Source organism: Vespa mandarinia, chromosome 13 (assembly GCF_050613455.1).
Source record: "Vespa mandarinia isolate Hongniang chromosome 13, ASM5061345v1, whole genome shotgun sequence".
In the NCBI taxonomy this organism is placed as follows: domain Eukaryota; kingdom Metazoa; phylum Arthropoda; class Insecta; order Hymenoptera; family Vespidae; genus Vespa; species Vespa mandarinia.
In genome coordinates, this window is record NC_140822.1 from 1,702,501 (window position 1) to 1,720,183 (window position 17,683).

Sequence of the window (17,683 nt, forward strand, 5' to 3'; positions counted from 1 at the left end):
ATGCAATATATATATATATATATATATATATATATATATATATATATATATATATGTATATATACCATAAACAAAAGATGTTCTCTAGATGTAAGATCAACAGACATCGCATTACATTGATCCATGTAACTCGAAATTTGTGACATAATAATATCGGAAACATCTAATCCATTAATTTTGATACTACCACAAGTCGGTTGAATTTTTTTTGCAATCGTACTTAACAAAGTAGTCTTTCCGGCGCCACTATAATAATAAAACAATTGATTAACGATCTAAATAACATTGATTTTCTAAATCTAATCTTACATACCTTGGTCCCATTATAGCAATCATGTTATTACTTTCTGCATAACCGGACACTGTAATTAATTGATTATTAAACGAACTTAATGAACAAATAATTTGTCAATTAACATTTTTAATTGTAAAATTAATGGAAAAAAAATTTCTAATTCACAATTACCTTTCTTTAATATTTCTAATTTTCTAATACGCGATCCTCTTCTAATATCAGACCAAACAGATTGTAGAAAAGTTTGTTTGTGATCATTTACGCTAACCGTCACATTTTCCCATGACAATGTAATCTTTTTTCGATTATTTTCTTTATCAACAACAAAGTCCATGACGGAAAATAATTTACCATTCAAGAGAGTTACTGATTTAAACTGACGATTAGAACTTTCTAAACGATAAAAGAATCTGAACACAATTTAAATCATTCTTATCATTGTTATCAGTTTCTAAACAAAATTCTTTGTCTATTTTGCTTTTTCTTTCATTTTTTTTTTTTTTTACTTTTAGTGATCGTTGACACTATAAATGTTATCTTTACGACCAAGTAGATTAAAATTTATTAATTATTATACTTAATAATGAAAAGTACTTTAAAACGTAGGAAACGACACACACTTTTCAATTATTTATATTTTAATATTATTTCATCGAAAGTCCAAACTTAAATTTTCTGTATATATATATATATATATATATATATATATATATATATATATGTGTATGTGTGTGTGTATGTGTATATTGTTTTACTATGTGTATATATTATATATATTTATATATAATTTTCTTCAAAAGGAAAGGAAAACGAATTTGATATATAATTAAATTAAATATTAATCTATCTATATCCGAAATATGTTAATATATATATAATAATTTTTATGTATATATATATATTAATATATTAATATATTAATATATATATATATATATATATATATATATATATATATATATATATATATATATAAAGAAGATAATATATGACAGAGGAAGATCGCACATTTATGTCTTCACAAGCACACTAACGCGCGCGCACACACACACACACACACACACGTTTATATTTACTTTTAAGATTTATAGTATATATATATATATATATATATATATATATATATATTATAAATATATATATTATAAATATGTATATATATGTTTATATATGAGATTAGAGGCATGTATATTGTAGATCGATAATTATTATATAATAATAGCGATGTTAACTTAATGCATGCAATATGTTTTATTATTGACGTCTAAAGACTAATATTGTTCTCATGATTTATTTATGTAAATACGTATGTATATTATATATGTATTAATTTTTTTTTGTTTTTTTTTCTGTTTCTTTTTTCCTTTTTTTTTTTCTTTCTTTTTTTTTTGAATAGGCTTGCTTGCTTGCTCGTTAGGTATAAAAGTGCAAATGATTATGAGCAAAGATTAGTCGTTCGATTCGGTAAAAATTTTCGTAACATGTAAAATACGCATTATTTACAATACTATATAATATAATATAATAATAATAATAATAATAATAACAACAATAGCATAATAATATTAATGTATATATATATATTAGAAAGATAAAAGAGAAATCTATTTTATCTACAAAAAAAATCCCATGAAGCAATAAGGCTCCGAAAGTATGCCAAAGGATTTTCTTTTAAATATATTATATACTTCTGAAATAATCGATTATTTAATTGATTAATTGTATAGTTAATTAATAAATTAATTAATTGTTGATATTAGAGACACACACACACACATATACACAAATACACACACACATACATACACACACAGCCCAGGACGAAGCGCATTTCTTCGTTTGTACGTTACAACAGTTAAATGATACAACTGTTATAAGCGATTGAAAGGCACTGAGAATTAGAATTAGAATTTTAAAGGCCAAATGCTAGAAGCCAATGTTATTAAAATAGAATTAGATTAGAATAATAGGCGAATACATTCATATATATACATATATATATATATATATATATATATATATATATATATATATATTATTTGTTTTTCTGTAATCTGTTTTTTTTTATTTGTTTTTTTTTTATTTTTCTTTTTTGTGCATCATTAAATGACACTTCGCCGCTGGCACTTGGCTTAATATAACAATTAAAAAAGAATATATATATATATATATATGTATATGTTTTTACATATATACACATACATATACATATATAATTTTTTGTTTCGTCTGATCATAGGAATGATCATATTGTTTAATATCTAAATCTTTACAATTATCGACATATTGCGTTTCTTAAAGATATCTCTCTTTTTTATTCTTATTTTCTGAGAGAGAGAGAGAGAGAGAGAAAGAAAGAGAGAGAAAAAGAGAGAAGAAGAATCATCTTGAGAATAATAATCTTAACGCTTTAGCAATTATTATTAAGCTGTCTCTGATAGCTACCCCAAATTTAAGTCGCTTATTCTAATCACTATTTTTTTAGCCTGATTAGATCTTATCGTTATTATATATAGAAATATTATGTGTGTATTATGTCAGAGTCTCTCTTCTCTTTACAGATTGATTGATTGATTGATTGATTTTAGAGAATAAAAGAAAAATGTGTTGCTGCGCTCATTCAGTCTATCGATTTAATACAAATCTATATAGAGAGAGATGATGAGGATATTTTAACAATTTAAATATCTTGAAATAATTAAAGTAAAATATTATAATGCGAATAGTTTCTTTTTCCTTCTTTTTTTGTTTGTTTGTTTTCTGTTTTTTTTCCATATTATTATACGCATATATATATATATATATATATATATATATATATATATATTATCTGTATTCTCTTCATGCGCATTATTATATCACGAATATTTAAAATAAAAAAAACTGGAATTAACAACAAATAACACTCCTATACCTTTCCTTCCTCTCGTCCGTTCATCCGATCAACCCTAGGACACACAATCCAAAAAAATCTAGCCTTTCAATTTGTCTACATTGTCTTTCAATAAAACCATATTAAAAGAATTGATATTATATATATACATATGAAATTTAGAAATATTTATTGGAATGTTATTTCTCGTTAGATAGATAGATAGATAGATAGATAGATAGATAGATAGATAGATAGATAGATAGATAGATAGATAGAGAGAGAGAGAGAGAGAAAAGAAGCAATAATTAAAAATCATAATAACTTGTTAATAAAACGATACTGAACAATGAGGTTCTATCTTTTTTGTTTTTAACCGTTTGATTAGTTTGTTGATTTGGTTTATTTCTTTTTTTTCTTCTAAGATGGAGTGCGCAGAGTCGAAGTAGACAATGATCAACGACGACAACGACGACGAAGACAAAGACGAAGACGAAGACGAAGACGAAGACGAAGACGAAGACGAAGACGTTTCCAAATCGTCAGCAGGAACAAGATTTCTTTGAACTGACGGGTGATTGATTCAACGCAAATCTTTCACCGTCGTTTTGATCCTGCGAATCATTACCTCTCATAATCTGATCGTTTTGAAGTATCTGAAACAAAATCGATACGTATATAGTAATTTGGAAAAAAAAAAAAAAAGAATGAAAGAAAAAAAAAAGGAAAGAAAAAAGAAAAGAAGAAACTTTAACCACTTCTAACACTTATCATTTTCTCTTTCGAGATATCATTAATAATTTATAAAAACGTACGATAATCTTCAATTAAAAACGTTTGAAATAAAATATTCGAAGAAAATTATATACTTGTGAAACGTGTTAAATGGTTACTTAATCATTTAACCATGTTTTAGTATAAGGGTGTAACTTATCTGTTAAATGTATACATTATTATCTAAATGTCCATTCATTAAGTTAACTAACGATATGTATTATACAATGACGTTATAATCAATGCGAATCTAATAATTTGTTAGAATAATAGATTAGGGAGATACATATGGAATATGTATATCATATACAAATCTCTTTGGTCTTTCCTCATATATGAAGGAACTTTACGCAATTCTTATGTAAATTAAAGCTAGAAGCACATATAATATATATATATATATATATACACACGTGTCTTATACGCATGATGATGATGATCGCGTAACTAAAATACTCATTAACGCATAAAATTGTTTTTCTCTTCATCTTTTTCCTTTTCTTCTTTTTTTTTTTTTTTTTCTTTCTTTGTAATATTCCGTTTCTCATAATATTTACCTTATTTACAAGAAATCTTGCCGCCTCCTCAATATTAATATTTTCCTTGGCGGATGTCTCAAACCAACCAACGAAATTCTTCTCTTTACAATACTCGTCCATTTTATTTGGGGAATTGACCAAACCTTCCTTCTGCTGGTCACATTTATTTGCCAAAAGTACACAGGGTATCGGCGAGCCATCCGGAAGTTGTACCTTGGAGTCAAGATCTTGTTTCCATTTGACGACAGCATCCAAAGTTGCGCTTCTCGTAACATCGAACACTATGAAAGCACCTACTGCTTCCTTGTAATATACCCTTGTCATATTTCCAAATCTTTCTTGACCTAAATGTATGAATAATCAAATGATATATATATATATATATATCTCATTTTGAAATAAATATTTAAGATTTTTATCGTATATAGCTATAATAAAAAAATAAAAAAATAAAAAAATAAAAAAATAAATAAACTTCAAGGTTTTTTTTTTTTTTTTTTTTTTTTTTTTTTTTTTTTTAATATTCATTCGTTTTATCCTTTCGAATTTACCTGCTATGTCCCATAATTGAAGTCTGATTATGGTATGGGGATCCCAATTGAGAACTTTCAATGCAAAATCAACGCCTATCGTTGCACGATAATGTTGAGAAAAGAATTGGTGTACGTATCGTTTTATGATCGACGTCTTCCCGGCTCCCAATTCACCGATTACCAATATCTTATACAAATGCTCCCTCTTCTCTCCAACTCCAATATTTGGAGCATTGTTCTGTGACGACTGGAAAAATTCAATATAAAACAACAATATTAATTTATTAATTGAACTGATCATTATACTACGAACGTTTCTATCTACGTCGTGTCTTCTCTCTTTATATCTTTTATCGTGGTTGGAAAAAAAAAAAAGAAAGAAAAAGAAAAAGAAAACAAAAAAAAGAAATAAAGAAAAAAAGAGAGCGAGATAGACGAAAAAAGAGACGAAAGAAAAAAAAAAAAAAAAAAAAAAAAGAATAAAGAAAAAAGTAAGAAAATTATAGCTTGATCATTTCTCTTTAGTATGATAGGGTAAAGATCATTGGACGACTCTCGTTATTGAAATTATCGTTTGGTACCTACTCGACAAATTCATTTTATCGACATGACCTCCCTCCCTCCCGCCCTCTCCTCCTTATCCCCAACACGTCAAATGTATTAATAATTTTCTCTCATCAGATACGATAAATAAATTAATGGGATTATTATCTTCTTCCTTTTGCTTGTTTTCTTTTTTCTTTTTTTCTTTTCTTCTTAAATATTCAAACAAGGCTAAAATTGAAATACCAAGAATCAAAAATGATTATGTATGCAAGGCGGGAGAGGGGGATTTTTTTTTTTTTTTTTTTAATGTTCATCGTCAAAGATACATAGATCTTTTCGATAAATGAACCTTGAACCATTTCCAATGTCTCGATTGGAGTTTCCACTTGAAAAGATTAAACACTTCTGGTCTGTGCCAGATCTTCAATTCCATATCCATATTTCTCACACGTCAAGGGAAATATCACGAATAAAATTTTTTCCCTTTTATTATTATTGTTATTATTATCCGTTATTAATATTATTAATATTAATATTAATATTAATATTAATATTATTATTATTATTATTATTTCTAACAAATTTTCTCAAGTGAAACTTTCTGTTGCTGGTACACTGTTGCTGGCACAAAAGTCGCAATCTAAATGACTTCTACCATCGTCTGAGTTTCGCGTCAATGTATTATACTTCATGTACAAATAAATATATACATATATATATGTATGTATGTATATAAACCTGTATATATATGTATATCAAGAAGACGTTGATAAACAAGAGATTCTAGAAGAATAACAATAATTCTTTCGACCTGATAACATTCTCATACAATAAGTACGATCGTTTAATTTATATACATGTAATAATAGATATTTCCATAGTTGCTTATATTGAAAGAACAATTTGACTACACCAAATAAAACTTTAACATGATTGAATTAAGCTTAAAAAAGAAAAAAGAAAAAGAAAAAAAAAGAAAAAAAAAGAAAGAAAAAGAAAAAGAAAAAAGAAAGAAAAACAACCAAACAAACAAGAAAAAAGAAAAGAAGAAGGAAATTAGGTCAATTTCATTATCATTGGGCCTCGCTTAAAATTGAATATATTATTATATAAAAAGAAAATGACTACAAACAATAATACTAGCAAACGAGACGACAAGAGTCACTATTAAAGAGAAAGAGAAAAAGAGAGAGAGAGAGAGAGAGAGAGAAAAGATAAAGTACGCAAAGCCGCGTAACTTGAGAACCTGCTAGAAGAAAGGAGGTTAGAGGGATAGGAGGGAGGGAGGGATCAAGGAAAATGGATCGAGGGTATCCGCAAACTGGAGACCACAAGGTACAACCGTCTATATCGATCTTCTCGATATCATAAAATTACATGATCGTGAGACATCAACTAAAACGACTACATGGATGCTAACTAGGATAATAATTATTTGAAAGAAATGTATTAAATCATTTCTATCAATCCTAATCGATAATATATAAAAAATAATAGACAATGACGTCAGGATTTATACGATTGATCAATTAACACAACAAGAATCGTACGTGAAACTGCGTTATTAAAACAAAACAAAAAAAAGAAAAAAGAAAAAAAGAAAAAGAAAGAACGGAAAAGAATAAAATCAACTTGACAAGAAAGGAGAACCAGTGTTTTATGTAACTACTCCCTCCCTCTTCCACTCCCACCCCTTCTTCTTCCCCCACCTTATCATCACCCCCTTGACTATCGACTATTTAATTTTCGAGGTTACAAATCGTTACGAAATTGAATGGGAAGGGAAAAAAAATAAGAAAAAAGAAGGAGGAAAAGAAAAAAAATCATTACATTTTATAATGAGCACTGTGCATGTGTGTTTGGATATATATATATATATATATATATATATATATGTAGATATGTATGTGTATGTGGATGTGTCGTCTCCATGAATATTGACTCGTATCACTTGTTTTACTTGAGAGCAGCAGACGAAGAAGAATGATTTATACCTGATAATTGATTATTACGTACGTACATACATCTCTCCCCGCTCGATCCTCTCCAATCCCTATAGTAGGGATAAGAGAGAAATAGAGACAGAAAAAGAGAGAGAGAGAGAGAGAGAGAGAGAGAGAGAGAGAGAAAGAGATAGAGAGAAAGAAAAAGAATAGGGTGTCTAAAGCTAGAGCGATTCGTTTTTATCGATATTTTTCTCACCGCACTTTCCTGGCTGCTAGATCTCGCTTTTTCAATGTTATCATTGGCAGCTGCCAACATGGGTGCCATGGCTGATTGTAATTTGGCGTATTCTTCGTCCTGCCTATCAAATTTCTCAGTATAATCCTCCTCGATCCCGGCTAAATAACCCAATCCAGTATCCTCGTCGAAAGTACCTTCGAACGTTGAAAAAGTATCGAACTTTCTTACGCTAATGTGTCTTGCCTTTTTCTTCAATGTATCTTTACCATCCTCATCGTCGAAATCAAAATCATGAGATTTCTCTATAACATTATTACGATCCTCGTCTAATGTTACGGCTATTACAGTTTCACCAGAATCACTAATGTCTCTTGTACTCTCGAATAATCTACGTTGAAATATCGCACGTTTCTCTTCCAATAACGACAATTTTCTACGCAATTCTACTGGCGAAGTTTTCCTCGCATTAATAGTACTACCGCCATCAGATTCGGCTTTTATCGATAATCTCTTTGGCCTCAACACGTCCGACGACGTTGATTCCTTTCGTTGATCCGACCATCTTGATATTGCATATGGCAAAGTAGACGTACAATGGATTTCGGATTTCCTTTCTTGTTCTGTACTCTGTTGATCCGGTGATTCTGTATATTTCGAAAATAGAAGAGAGAGAGAGGAAGGGAAAAGAGAGAGAGAGAGAGAGAGAGAGAGAGAGAGAGAGAGAGAGAGAGAGAACAAGAAACGGGAAAAAAAGAAAAGAAAAACTAAATGCCCTATTGAGTGTATCAGCTAATAAATAAAATTTTCTCTTCTTTTAAGATCTGATTTAAAAAAAAAATAAAAAAAAATTAACCACTTCTATATTTATTTGATCAGTATTTTGTTAATTAACGGTATGTATTTTACATATATATATATATATATATATATATATATATATATACATATATTATATATATGTTATATATTAATCAATATATATAATCGAGTGCCAGAGTTGCAACCCGCAGAATTATCGATACATTTTCTTATAAATACTGATCATATATTTAAAATATTGACCAAAGCTTTGAAAATACTTAGCCAATAATTAGAGGCGAAAGGGTTAAACAATAAATCCTAATCGATCTACTTCCTCAAAAAATGTCACCATATTACGCTCACCGTGTTGCTGAGAACTCTTAGGAACACTTCTGATGGTCAACGACGGAGACCTGCGTTGTACTACAGTGACAGTGCTCACCGGTTTCGCGATCAGCATCTCCGGTTTCTTCGTTTCTCCCTTCTTCTCTCCTCCTTCCCTCTCCCCTACGAGCTGTTCAGAGTCGGCTTTAGAACGATGCCGTATACCCCTGAAGACACTTTTTTCAACGTCTAATCCCTTCCTAGTAAATTTCTTAGGGCTGTCCGAGTGACTGGGCGAGTCTTGAGAGGATTGGCTTTGAGATTGGCTGCTATCACCGCCGTCCGGTGTCCTTCTTCTCGCTTCGTCTTGTTGTTGTGATGATTGATCCGTTGATAATCGAAATTTATTTAGACTTAATCTCCGTACCAAAGAATGTGACTTTTTCTTTTTCAATGTCACAGGACTCTCCCCGGTTGTAACATTAATCGACGCAGTAGTTCTTTGATCATCCTCCGTTTCTTGTTGTCGACTACGTTGTACCTTCTTGCGACTTGAGGAGTCTGAGAACGAAAGAGACGATTGCCGATCAAAGCATTTTTTCCCCTCCCCCTACTCTATCCTCCCCTAACCACCAACAATACCACCACCATCACCACCACCACTACCAACAACACCGTGTCTCGTCATCCTCAATTTTTTTGCTAAAATCTAATATAATTTTCGTGAAATGAAATTTAACGTCAAAAAAAAACAAAGAATCGCCCTACCATTCGATCGTTAATTATTCATCTAACAACCAAATTGTTGTTGTTGTTGTTGTTTTATTGTTATTGTTATTATATATTAATCATAGAAAAAAAAATCAATATTTGATCATATGGAAAAATAGAATTAGATAAAAAGAAAAAAACAAATATATATAAAGGTTTTTCTTAACCTTTATCATCTTTAGGATCAGGATCAAGCTCGATAGTTGTACCATCGTCGGTTCCTTCCATCCCACGAGTTGTCTTCTTTTTCATCTTGAACAATCCAGCACCATCCTTCCTAAAGCTATTCTTCAATATACCAAACCTTCCTCCTCCTCCTCCTCCTCCGCCACTACCACCACTACCACCACCACCACCACCACCACCACCTTTCCTCTTTTCCTCGTTTGGTAAAATATTAGTAGTAGTTTTAGTAACCGTACTGACGGTAGTCTTTGTTGTCGTACAAGGTTGACCAGCTAAAGTATCCAAACTTGAACTGCTACCGGCAACAGTGATATATTCACCGGAAGTACTTTCAGGATTTCTTTGTCTATCCTCGTCTGATGAGGAACGAGCTAGTACGGTGTCTGGTGAACTGCCACCCTCGTTTCCACTACCATTACCATGATCCATGATGGACACGTGATCCCGAGACAATTTAAAATACTTTGTTTGAACCTCCAAGGAGGAAGGGAAAAGAAAAAAGAGAATAAGAAATAATATATATATATATATATATATATATATATATATATAATCTTTCTCTCTTTTTTTTCTTTCTTCTTTTTCTTCTTATTCTTCTTTTTCTTTTTCTTTTTCTTTCCTTTCTATCTTTCTATTTCTTTCTCTCTTTATCAGTCTCGCTCTCGTTACAACTCGGACAGACTCCACGACTTGGCTTCACCGTGCTATCCGAGGAAACCTTAGAACAGCACGCTTTCTCGGTTTCGATCGGCCACCGACGGATAATCCGACACGTCGTCTGTCTCTACCAACAACCCCTTCCCTCCTTTTCTTTCTTTTTATTAGTATTATTATTTTTTTCTTTTTCTTTTTCTTTTCCTTCCGTTACCCTTTTCCTCCTTCTTTCTTCATACTTATTCTCAATGAGCACAATCTTACTGATTCAACTTCAACGAAATTGGAGAAGCCTAATTTTAGGATCCATTCGATGGTCGATCACTGAACTATTACTCAAAGATAACAATAAAAAATAGAAAAAAATAGAAAAAAAAAGAAATACAAAAAATAAAAATAAAAATATATATGTAGAAAAAAAAAGACGAAATAAAACTCTGAACCAAATGATCATTAAAAAAAAAATTCTTTAAAAAGTATTCTAGCTCGCGAAAACACTGTAAAGCCTACGGTGTTCTGATGTACACTAATATGTTGATATAAAAATCTCGAAGGTAACTAAAGTGGGGGAAATATTTCCCTTCACCTCTTTCCCTCTCCCTCTCTCTCTCCCTCTCTCTCTCTCTCTCTCTCTCTCTCTCTCTTCTTTTTCTTCATAAAGTATTACATATCCTTTACAACCTCAGCCAGAGGGACCAGAACCAGTGTCAACACCAATACACCAACCAACATGATCTTTGTTATTTTGATACCTTTATAAATACAAGAGACACAATATATACATACATATATATATATATATATATATATATATATATATACATATGCACACATACACGCACAAAATATATATCATCTTAATTTTACGCATATATCGGCCTTATGTCCATACATATTTTACATGACCTACACTATAAATGATCACACTGACATACTGGAATTAGAGTAAGTCTTTTTGTCAACGCATCATATATCGCATAAGTTACAATTATTCGAACAGACAGATCGAGAACAAGTCACAAATTTGTTATGTAATCAACCCAATGTCTGCAGTATATCCTATCCATTCATCTATCTATCTATCTATTTATCTATCTATTTATCTATCTATTTCTGTTTCTTTCTCTCTCTCTCTTACTCTTTCTTTCAATAGGACAGACTTATGTAAATAGTAATCACATAACTGACTATGTAATTACTCAATTGCAACAGAAGTTGGTTTAATGTCAACCATTTTAACAACACCGATCGTTTAATTTATCGATTATTTTCTTATTTATTGATATGATCAATATGATGACCATGATGTCCATCGACAGCCATCTTGGAACTTCGTATACAATTTCAAAGTATTTCTGATTCAATTAATTATTTGCATGTTTCTTTTTCTTTTTCTTTTTCAAATTTAATTCGAGAAAAATAATAAATGTTAAACATGTTAATTATTATTTCTATAATATTTATATTTCGTTATAATAACTAAGAGAATCTTTTACAATAATTCCATACGGTCAACCACCCACGTGAACGGAGAACAGAGAAGACATGTACCATGATCACGAGGTCAGGTTGTACTTGTTTGCTTAATACTTATATAAGATACTAGTTTTACTGATTTATATATGTGTGTATAAAATAAAATAAACTCTTACCATTTTAAAAAATAGTAACTAAATTCGTATAAATATTATAAAATCATTATATAGTTATGTATATTGATAATTGATAAATAGGATATACGCAATAATATAAAATATAATAAAAATTATAAATAATATTGCAATAAGCAAAATGCTTGTTGGAAAATTTTATACAATTTTTTGTTTTATACACGTTCTCATGTATAAAAGAATGATCAATCGTATTTTACTCGATTGATCACTCGAACACATTAATTAACTTACTCAGCTCGTTTTTTTTTTTTTTTATTATTATTATTATTATTATTATTATTATTATTATTATTATTATTATTATTATTTCCTTTTCTTTTTTTTAATTTTCAAACGTAAATACGAACTAACATTAATAATTACACGTTCCATTTATGTAATGTATAGTTAATTGGATGGCTCTCTTTGATAATCACATAAGCATTGCAACGTAAAAATATTTGTAATCGTATTTTGTATATATTGATGATATTAAATAGATATTATTTAAAATCATTCGATATTTTTGTAAACTTTTCGATTTTATGACTCATCAGATTGCAACAGAAAGTAGATAACATGGAACATATTAATTATTTCGTCTTATTAAATAATAGTTCAACGATAAATGATTTTATTTCTTAAAAAGCAAGAAAAAAAGAAAAAAGAGAAATATTTACAAAGATGATCTACATGAAAAATATTATGATTAGTAGCAATTTATTTTTTTCTCTTTTTTTTTTCTTTTTTTTTTTTTCTTTTTTTTTTTTTTTTCTTTTTTTAATAACATTTCATAAAATTATTTGTATCTTTTTGTTAGAAATTGGGTACTGCACGTTGTCATTTAATAACAATAATAATAATAATAATTATTATTATTATTATCAAAAAAGAAATTGTTTAAATATAAAAATGTTGCATACAAAAAAAAAAGAAAAAAGAAAAAAAACAAATAAAAAAAAAATATGTAACACTTTATATGCGAACCACTTAAATTACAAATTTCCTTTTTTATTACCTTTTTTATCGTCTTGAAATTATCCTGATGCAATTTATTGCCACAACCAAGTTTCATATTAAGATCGAGATAAAGATGATTATTATTCAACAATTGTGGGGGTGGTTCCATTGGGGGTGGATTCGCTTCCTTTTTATGTTTCAATCGTCTTTCTGTTCTCTCTTGTCTTGTACGTAACACTAACACAACATTTCGGTCCAACATCTCTTTCTCTCTCTCTCTGTCTCTCTTTCTGTACCTTTTACTTTTTCTAAATAATACTTTATCTTACAATCGTAACGGACGTCGATTTCGTCCACGTAAACGATTATTTCGATACGATCTATCGATAAAATCACACCTCATCGCACTTATTACACGTGAAACTGTTTAATTTGATTCTTTCATTTGATCGAAAAAAAAAGAAACAAAAAAAAATAAAAAAAAAAAAATAAAAGACAAACGAAGAAAATAAAGATCAATATGATCGATGACGAATTTCGATCGATTTAATTTTCAATAATCAATTATATACACTTCAATAATAATAACAAACAATACATAAGACGTACGTATATCACTTTCTCTTTTCTCTCCTAATTAATTGATCAATTAATTAATTTTTTCTTTTTCCGTACGGGTCCGTTTCTTACCGGAAAAAAAGGGAAAAAAAAAAGGATGAAAAGAGAAAAGAAGAAGCAAGAAAATATTAAAGAGTCACGTTGTAACGAGAAAGATCGTGTGTTCGCTGAGTACAAAGTCGCAGAATATATTAGTCCGAGTTCGCTGTACGTTATCGGTCCCATTCGTTATCATCTCTATAATGAGAGTCAAAAAAATAAAAAAAATAAAAAGTAATAATAAAAAACAAAAAAAAAAGGAAAAGAAAAAAGAACTTAATATCTCGTCGCACGCACGACGATCAATTTATAGAGAGATGGACGCAGTTTCCTAAGTATACATTGCGTGGACCACTTCCCTATCTCTATCTATCTCCCTCTATCTCTCACTCCCACCTCTCTCTCTCTCTCTCTCTCTCTCTCTCTCTCTCACTCTTCTTTCTTTCTCATAGATATATATATATATATGCATACGCACACACGCACACGCGCGTGCACACATAGAGATATATTTTTCTATACATTCGATGAAAAAAAAAAAAAAAAAATTGAACGGCTAGGAGGAGATAAGAAGAAGGATGACTATCGTTCAATACTTATCAAGAATGCCGACAATTTTTTAATAGTACAACGACTAATCATATCTGTCGTTACGATATTCAGTGACAGTCTCAAATTAATCATTAAAAATGTTCGGCAAAATAAAAAAGAAAAGGAGACTGCTTAAAATAGAGAAATAATGTTAAGCGTTATATCGATGATTTTAATAATAATAATAATAATAATATTAAATATGTTTTAATAGAAAAATTATAATAAAAATAGTTCGTAACCCCTCGAGTGTAAAAATTCAATAGAAAACTTTTTAATTTACCCTCTTCTTTTCTCCAATTTATTAATAATAATAATAATAATAATAAACACATTTAGATAGGAAAAATTATGAGGAAAATAACATTTTATATGAAAAACATTGTAGGAAATTTTTTAATTTGTCTTCTTCCTTACTAATTTAATTTACTATCATACAATCAAATATAAACATGTGTGTGTGTGTCGATAAAATTAGATCGAATATTCATATAAAAAAAAAAAAAAAAAAAAAAAAAAAAATTAAAAGTTAAAACAAGGAAAAAAATTATACAGATTCTTGATATCAATTTGTATTTGAACAATTTGAAACTGACCTTGTACGGTTCACAAAATTGTAATATTAATATAACATTGAACGCTCACATCTGATTACTCTCTCCCTCTCTCTCTCTCTCTCTCTCTCTCTCTCTCTCTCTCTCTCTCTCTCTCTCTCTCCCTCTCTCTCTCTCTCTCTCTCTCTCTCTCCCTCTCTCTCTCTCTCTCTCTCTCTCTCTCTCTTTCCTCCCTTTCTTTTTTGACATGATAAAAATATCATTATTGTGTAGAGAAAAAAGAGAAAATAAGCCGTAAAAAAGAACCGAAGACGTTTTCTTTTCTTCTTCTTTTTAATTTGTTTTTTTTTTTTCGAACGATATCAACCTTCGGCGCCAATAATCTGAGCGAATGATAAACCAGAAAAAAAAATTCAACTAATCTTTCATCTTTTTCTCTAAAATTCATCGTACGTATGGTACGTATGTATATCATTCTCTCATTCCATCCATCAAATATGAAATATATGATAATAATTACGTGTGATTCTGACGCCATTATTACATCATTTAATATACGATGTATCAAATCATTATTGCGAGAATAGAGACAGAGAGAAAGAGAGAGAGAGAGAGAGAGAGAGAGAGAGAGAGAGAGAGAGAGAGAGAGAGAGAGAGAAAGAGAGAAGTTAAAATCTCCTTCCGAATATTGAGATAAAAGAAGACAAGAAAGAAAAATATGTTTATGTGAATCTATATATATATATATATATATATGTATATGTATATATATCGTGCTATAAACCAAATTAAGATTATTATATACATACATACACTTTTCCTAATATAAATGCCGTATGCCTCGAGACGAAAACTCTTGAACTCTTGAACTATTGAACTTTTTCAATGCTATTAAATTATTCTTCGCTAATTACAAGAAACAATTGAAAAAAGGAGGAGAGAAAACAACAAAACAGAATAAAAAATATTCATTCGCCTTTGTAAGTTCAATTGATGACGTCTATTATAAGTATGTACGTTTATTGATCGGATTAGTATTGGATTAAAGATTAAGTCTTTTATTTTCGTCCACATTTGCATTTTTTCTAACACACCTACATACCTCCCACTATGTTAATATAATTTTCATTAATGGTAACAATGTCATAAATAAAAATAAATTAATTTCTACAAACTATCTAACCTCCCCCCCAATTTTTTTCGATTGCAGCGCCACCATCGACGTAACTAACAATTGTTGTTATCGAAAGGAAGAAAAAAAATAAAAAAAAAAAAAAAAACAAAACAAAATAAGACAAAAAAAATAAAAAAATAAAAAAGAGGAAAACATTTTCTATAAAAAAATATCATTGCGCATACTTTTAATCTAAAAATCTAATGTCGCAAAAAAAAGAAAAGAAAAAAAAAACTAAAATTAAATAAAATTCTCGAACGAACAATAAGTTCGATTAGGTTAAATATAGATCATAAGCTTTATAGTAAGCAAACCCCCTACCGTCACGAAATATTTCTTTCTGATTCATTTGAAATTGTATTTACATTACGTATGTTTATATATACACACACATATATATATATATATATATATATATGAATACACACACACCTCACTTCTCAAATTGTTGTATCTTCGTCGTACATACTCACCAACAAGTTTATCAATCAAATCTCTGATCCGATTAGATAAAGCAGACGTCTTTTTACGTAGATTATCTATAACGTCGTGTCGTTTCTCATTTGTAATAGAGAAAGATAAGAAGAAGAGATGACGTTTTTTTGATTCGTTACTTCGAATTGATAAAACTTGTTTGATAATGCAGTATAGGATGATATGTATAATATTGGCATTCGTCCAAGAAAAAACAGTAGCTATTTATATATATATATATGTGTGTGTGTATGTGTGTGTATATATATATATAAAATATATTTTATATATACGAATATATATATATATATATATATGAAGAATCGTAGATCAGTTTTTTTTTATTTTCGTTGCCTCACAAATGATATATTTACTTGTTATTTTATTACACGACTAAACGATCATTGTACCTACGTTATCAGTAATAATTTTTCATTTGTAAAGAGAGACGTTTCAATAATCTAATCTTCAAAGATGAAGTTTAACCTATGTATATAGCTGCACATACATATGCAGAGAGAGAGATAGAGAGAGAGAGAGAGAGAGAGAAAGAGAGAGAGAGAGAGAGAGAGAGAGAGAGAGAGAACAGAGGAACGCATATGCGTGTGTCATCACACGCATGCAAGCACGCATCGAATGCATATAAGAATCAAACGAGAGGCGCGAATTTCGAAATAGAACTCAAGTGTAACGTTAAAAGATTAGATAGAGATTAACATGACACAAATGTAAATAATTTTATAAAATTGATCGTTGTTGTCGTAATACATCTTATTTGTTTCAAATACCATTCAAAAACACCGCGTCTGGCGAATTCGCAAATACTTTATGAGTGTCGAACACACAGAAACGTGTAGTATTGACAAATTGAAGAAAAAAAACAATGAAAACAAAAAATATAAAAAATGTTTAATAATTAAAAACTCACCATTTGATGATGCCGAGACTCTTTGTTATTGCGTCGATATTCTTTAAGCTGAACGGATTCGCCGTGTTGATTTTTCTTTGAATAAGAACGAGCGCGTCTCACTACCGATATAACCACGGATGGACCCATTCGGCCATCTTCATAAATATCTGACTACTCACAATTGACAACTAGAGCGACATCTTCATATGTCTATTACTTTATAGAAATTTTG

The 17,683-nt window shown here is 29.5% G+C and overlaps 2 protein-coding genes across 5 annotated transcripts in view; both read right to left on the reverse strand.

Moving 5' to 3' along the window:
* Positions 1–2,373, reverse strand: part of LOC146872579 (protein brown) — a 9,184-nt gene extending 6,811 nt beyond the window's left edge. For 2 of the 3 annotated variants that reach the window (XM_085661150.1, XM_085661148.1), the window contains exons 1-4: positions 2,102–2,373; positions 467–705; positions 314–362; positions 66–246 (exon numbers count right to left, since the gene is read on the reverse strand). In XM_085661150.1, coding sequence (XP_085517276.1) covers positions 66–246; positions 314–362; positions 467–629 — 393 coding nt within the window. In that variant the 5' untranslated portion in view covers positions 630–705; positions 2,102–2,373. The remainder of the gene's footprint in view (positions 1–65; positions 247–313; positions 363–466; positions 706–2,101) is intronic. The other variant, XM_085661149.1, reaches the window with a different exon arrangement.
* A 741-nt stretch (positions 2,374–3,114) lies between these two features.
* Positions 3,115–17,663, reverse strand: Rab32 (RAS oncogene family member Rab32). Of its 2 annotated transcripts, XM_085661146.1 has the most exons (7): positions 17,470–17,663; positions 9,807–9,891; positions 8,908–9,429; positions 7,762–8,387; positions 5,032–5,260; positions 4,499–4,824; positions 3,119–3,823 (listed from the first exon to the last, which is right to left on the reverse strand). In XM_085661146.1, the coding sequence occupies exons 1-7, from the start codon at positions 17,596–17,598 to the stop codon at positions 3,710–3,712; spliced, it is 2,031 nt and encodes a 676-aa protein (XP_085517272.1). In that variant the 5' UTR covers positions 17,599–17,663; the 3' UTR covers positions 3,119–3,709. The 2 variants fall into 2 exon arrangements, with proteins under 2 accessions (XP_085517271.1, XP_085517272.1); XM_085661145.1 differs by lacking the exon at positions 17,470–17,663 and having other exon boundaries at positions 3,115–3,823; positions 9,807–10,299.
* Positions 17,664–17,683: the final 20 nt, after the last annotated feature.

What these genes read in the sequence shown, in the direction of transcription:
- Rab32 (XM_085661145.1), bottom strand. Translation starts at nt 10,254, where the DNA reads ATGGATCATGGTAATGGTAGTGGAAACGAGGGTGGCAGTTCACCAGAC. An exon ending in TAAGAGTTCTCAGCAACACG is followed by an intron (nt 8,388 to 8,907) that starts GTGAGCGTAATA and finishes CGAAATATACAG; the next exon opens with AATCACCGGATCAACAGAGT. An exon ending in TCAATTATGGGACATAGCAG is followed by an intron (nt 4,825 to 5,031) that starts GTAAATTCGAAA and finishes TCATACATTTAG; the next exon opens with GTCAAGAAAGATTTGGAAAT.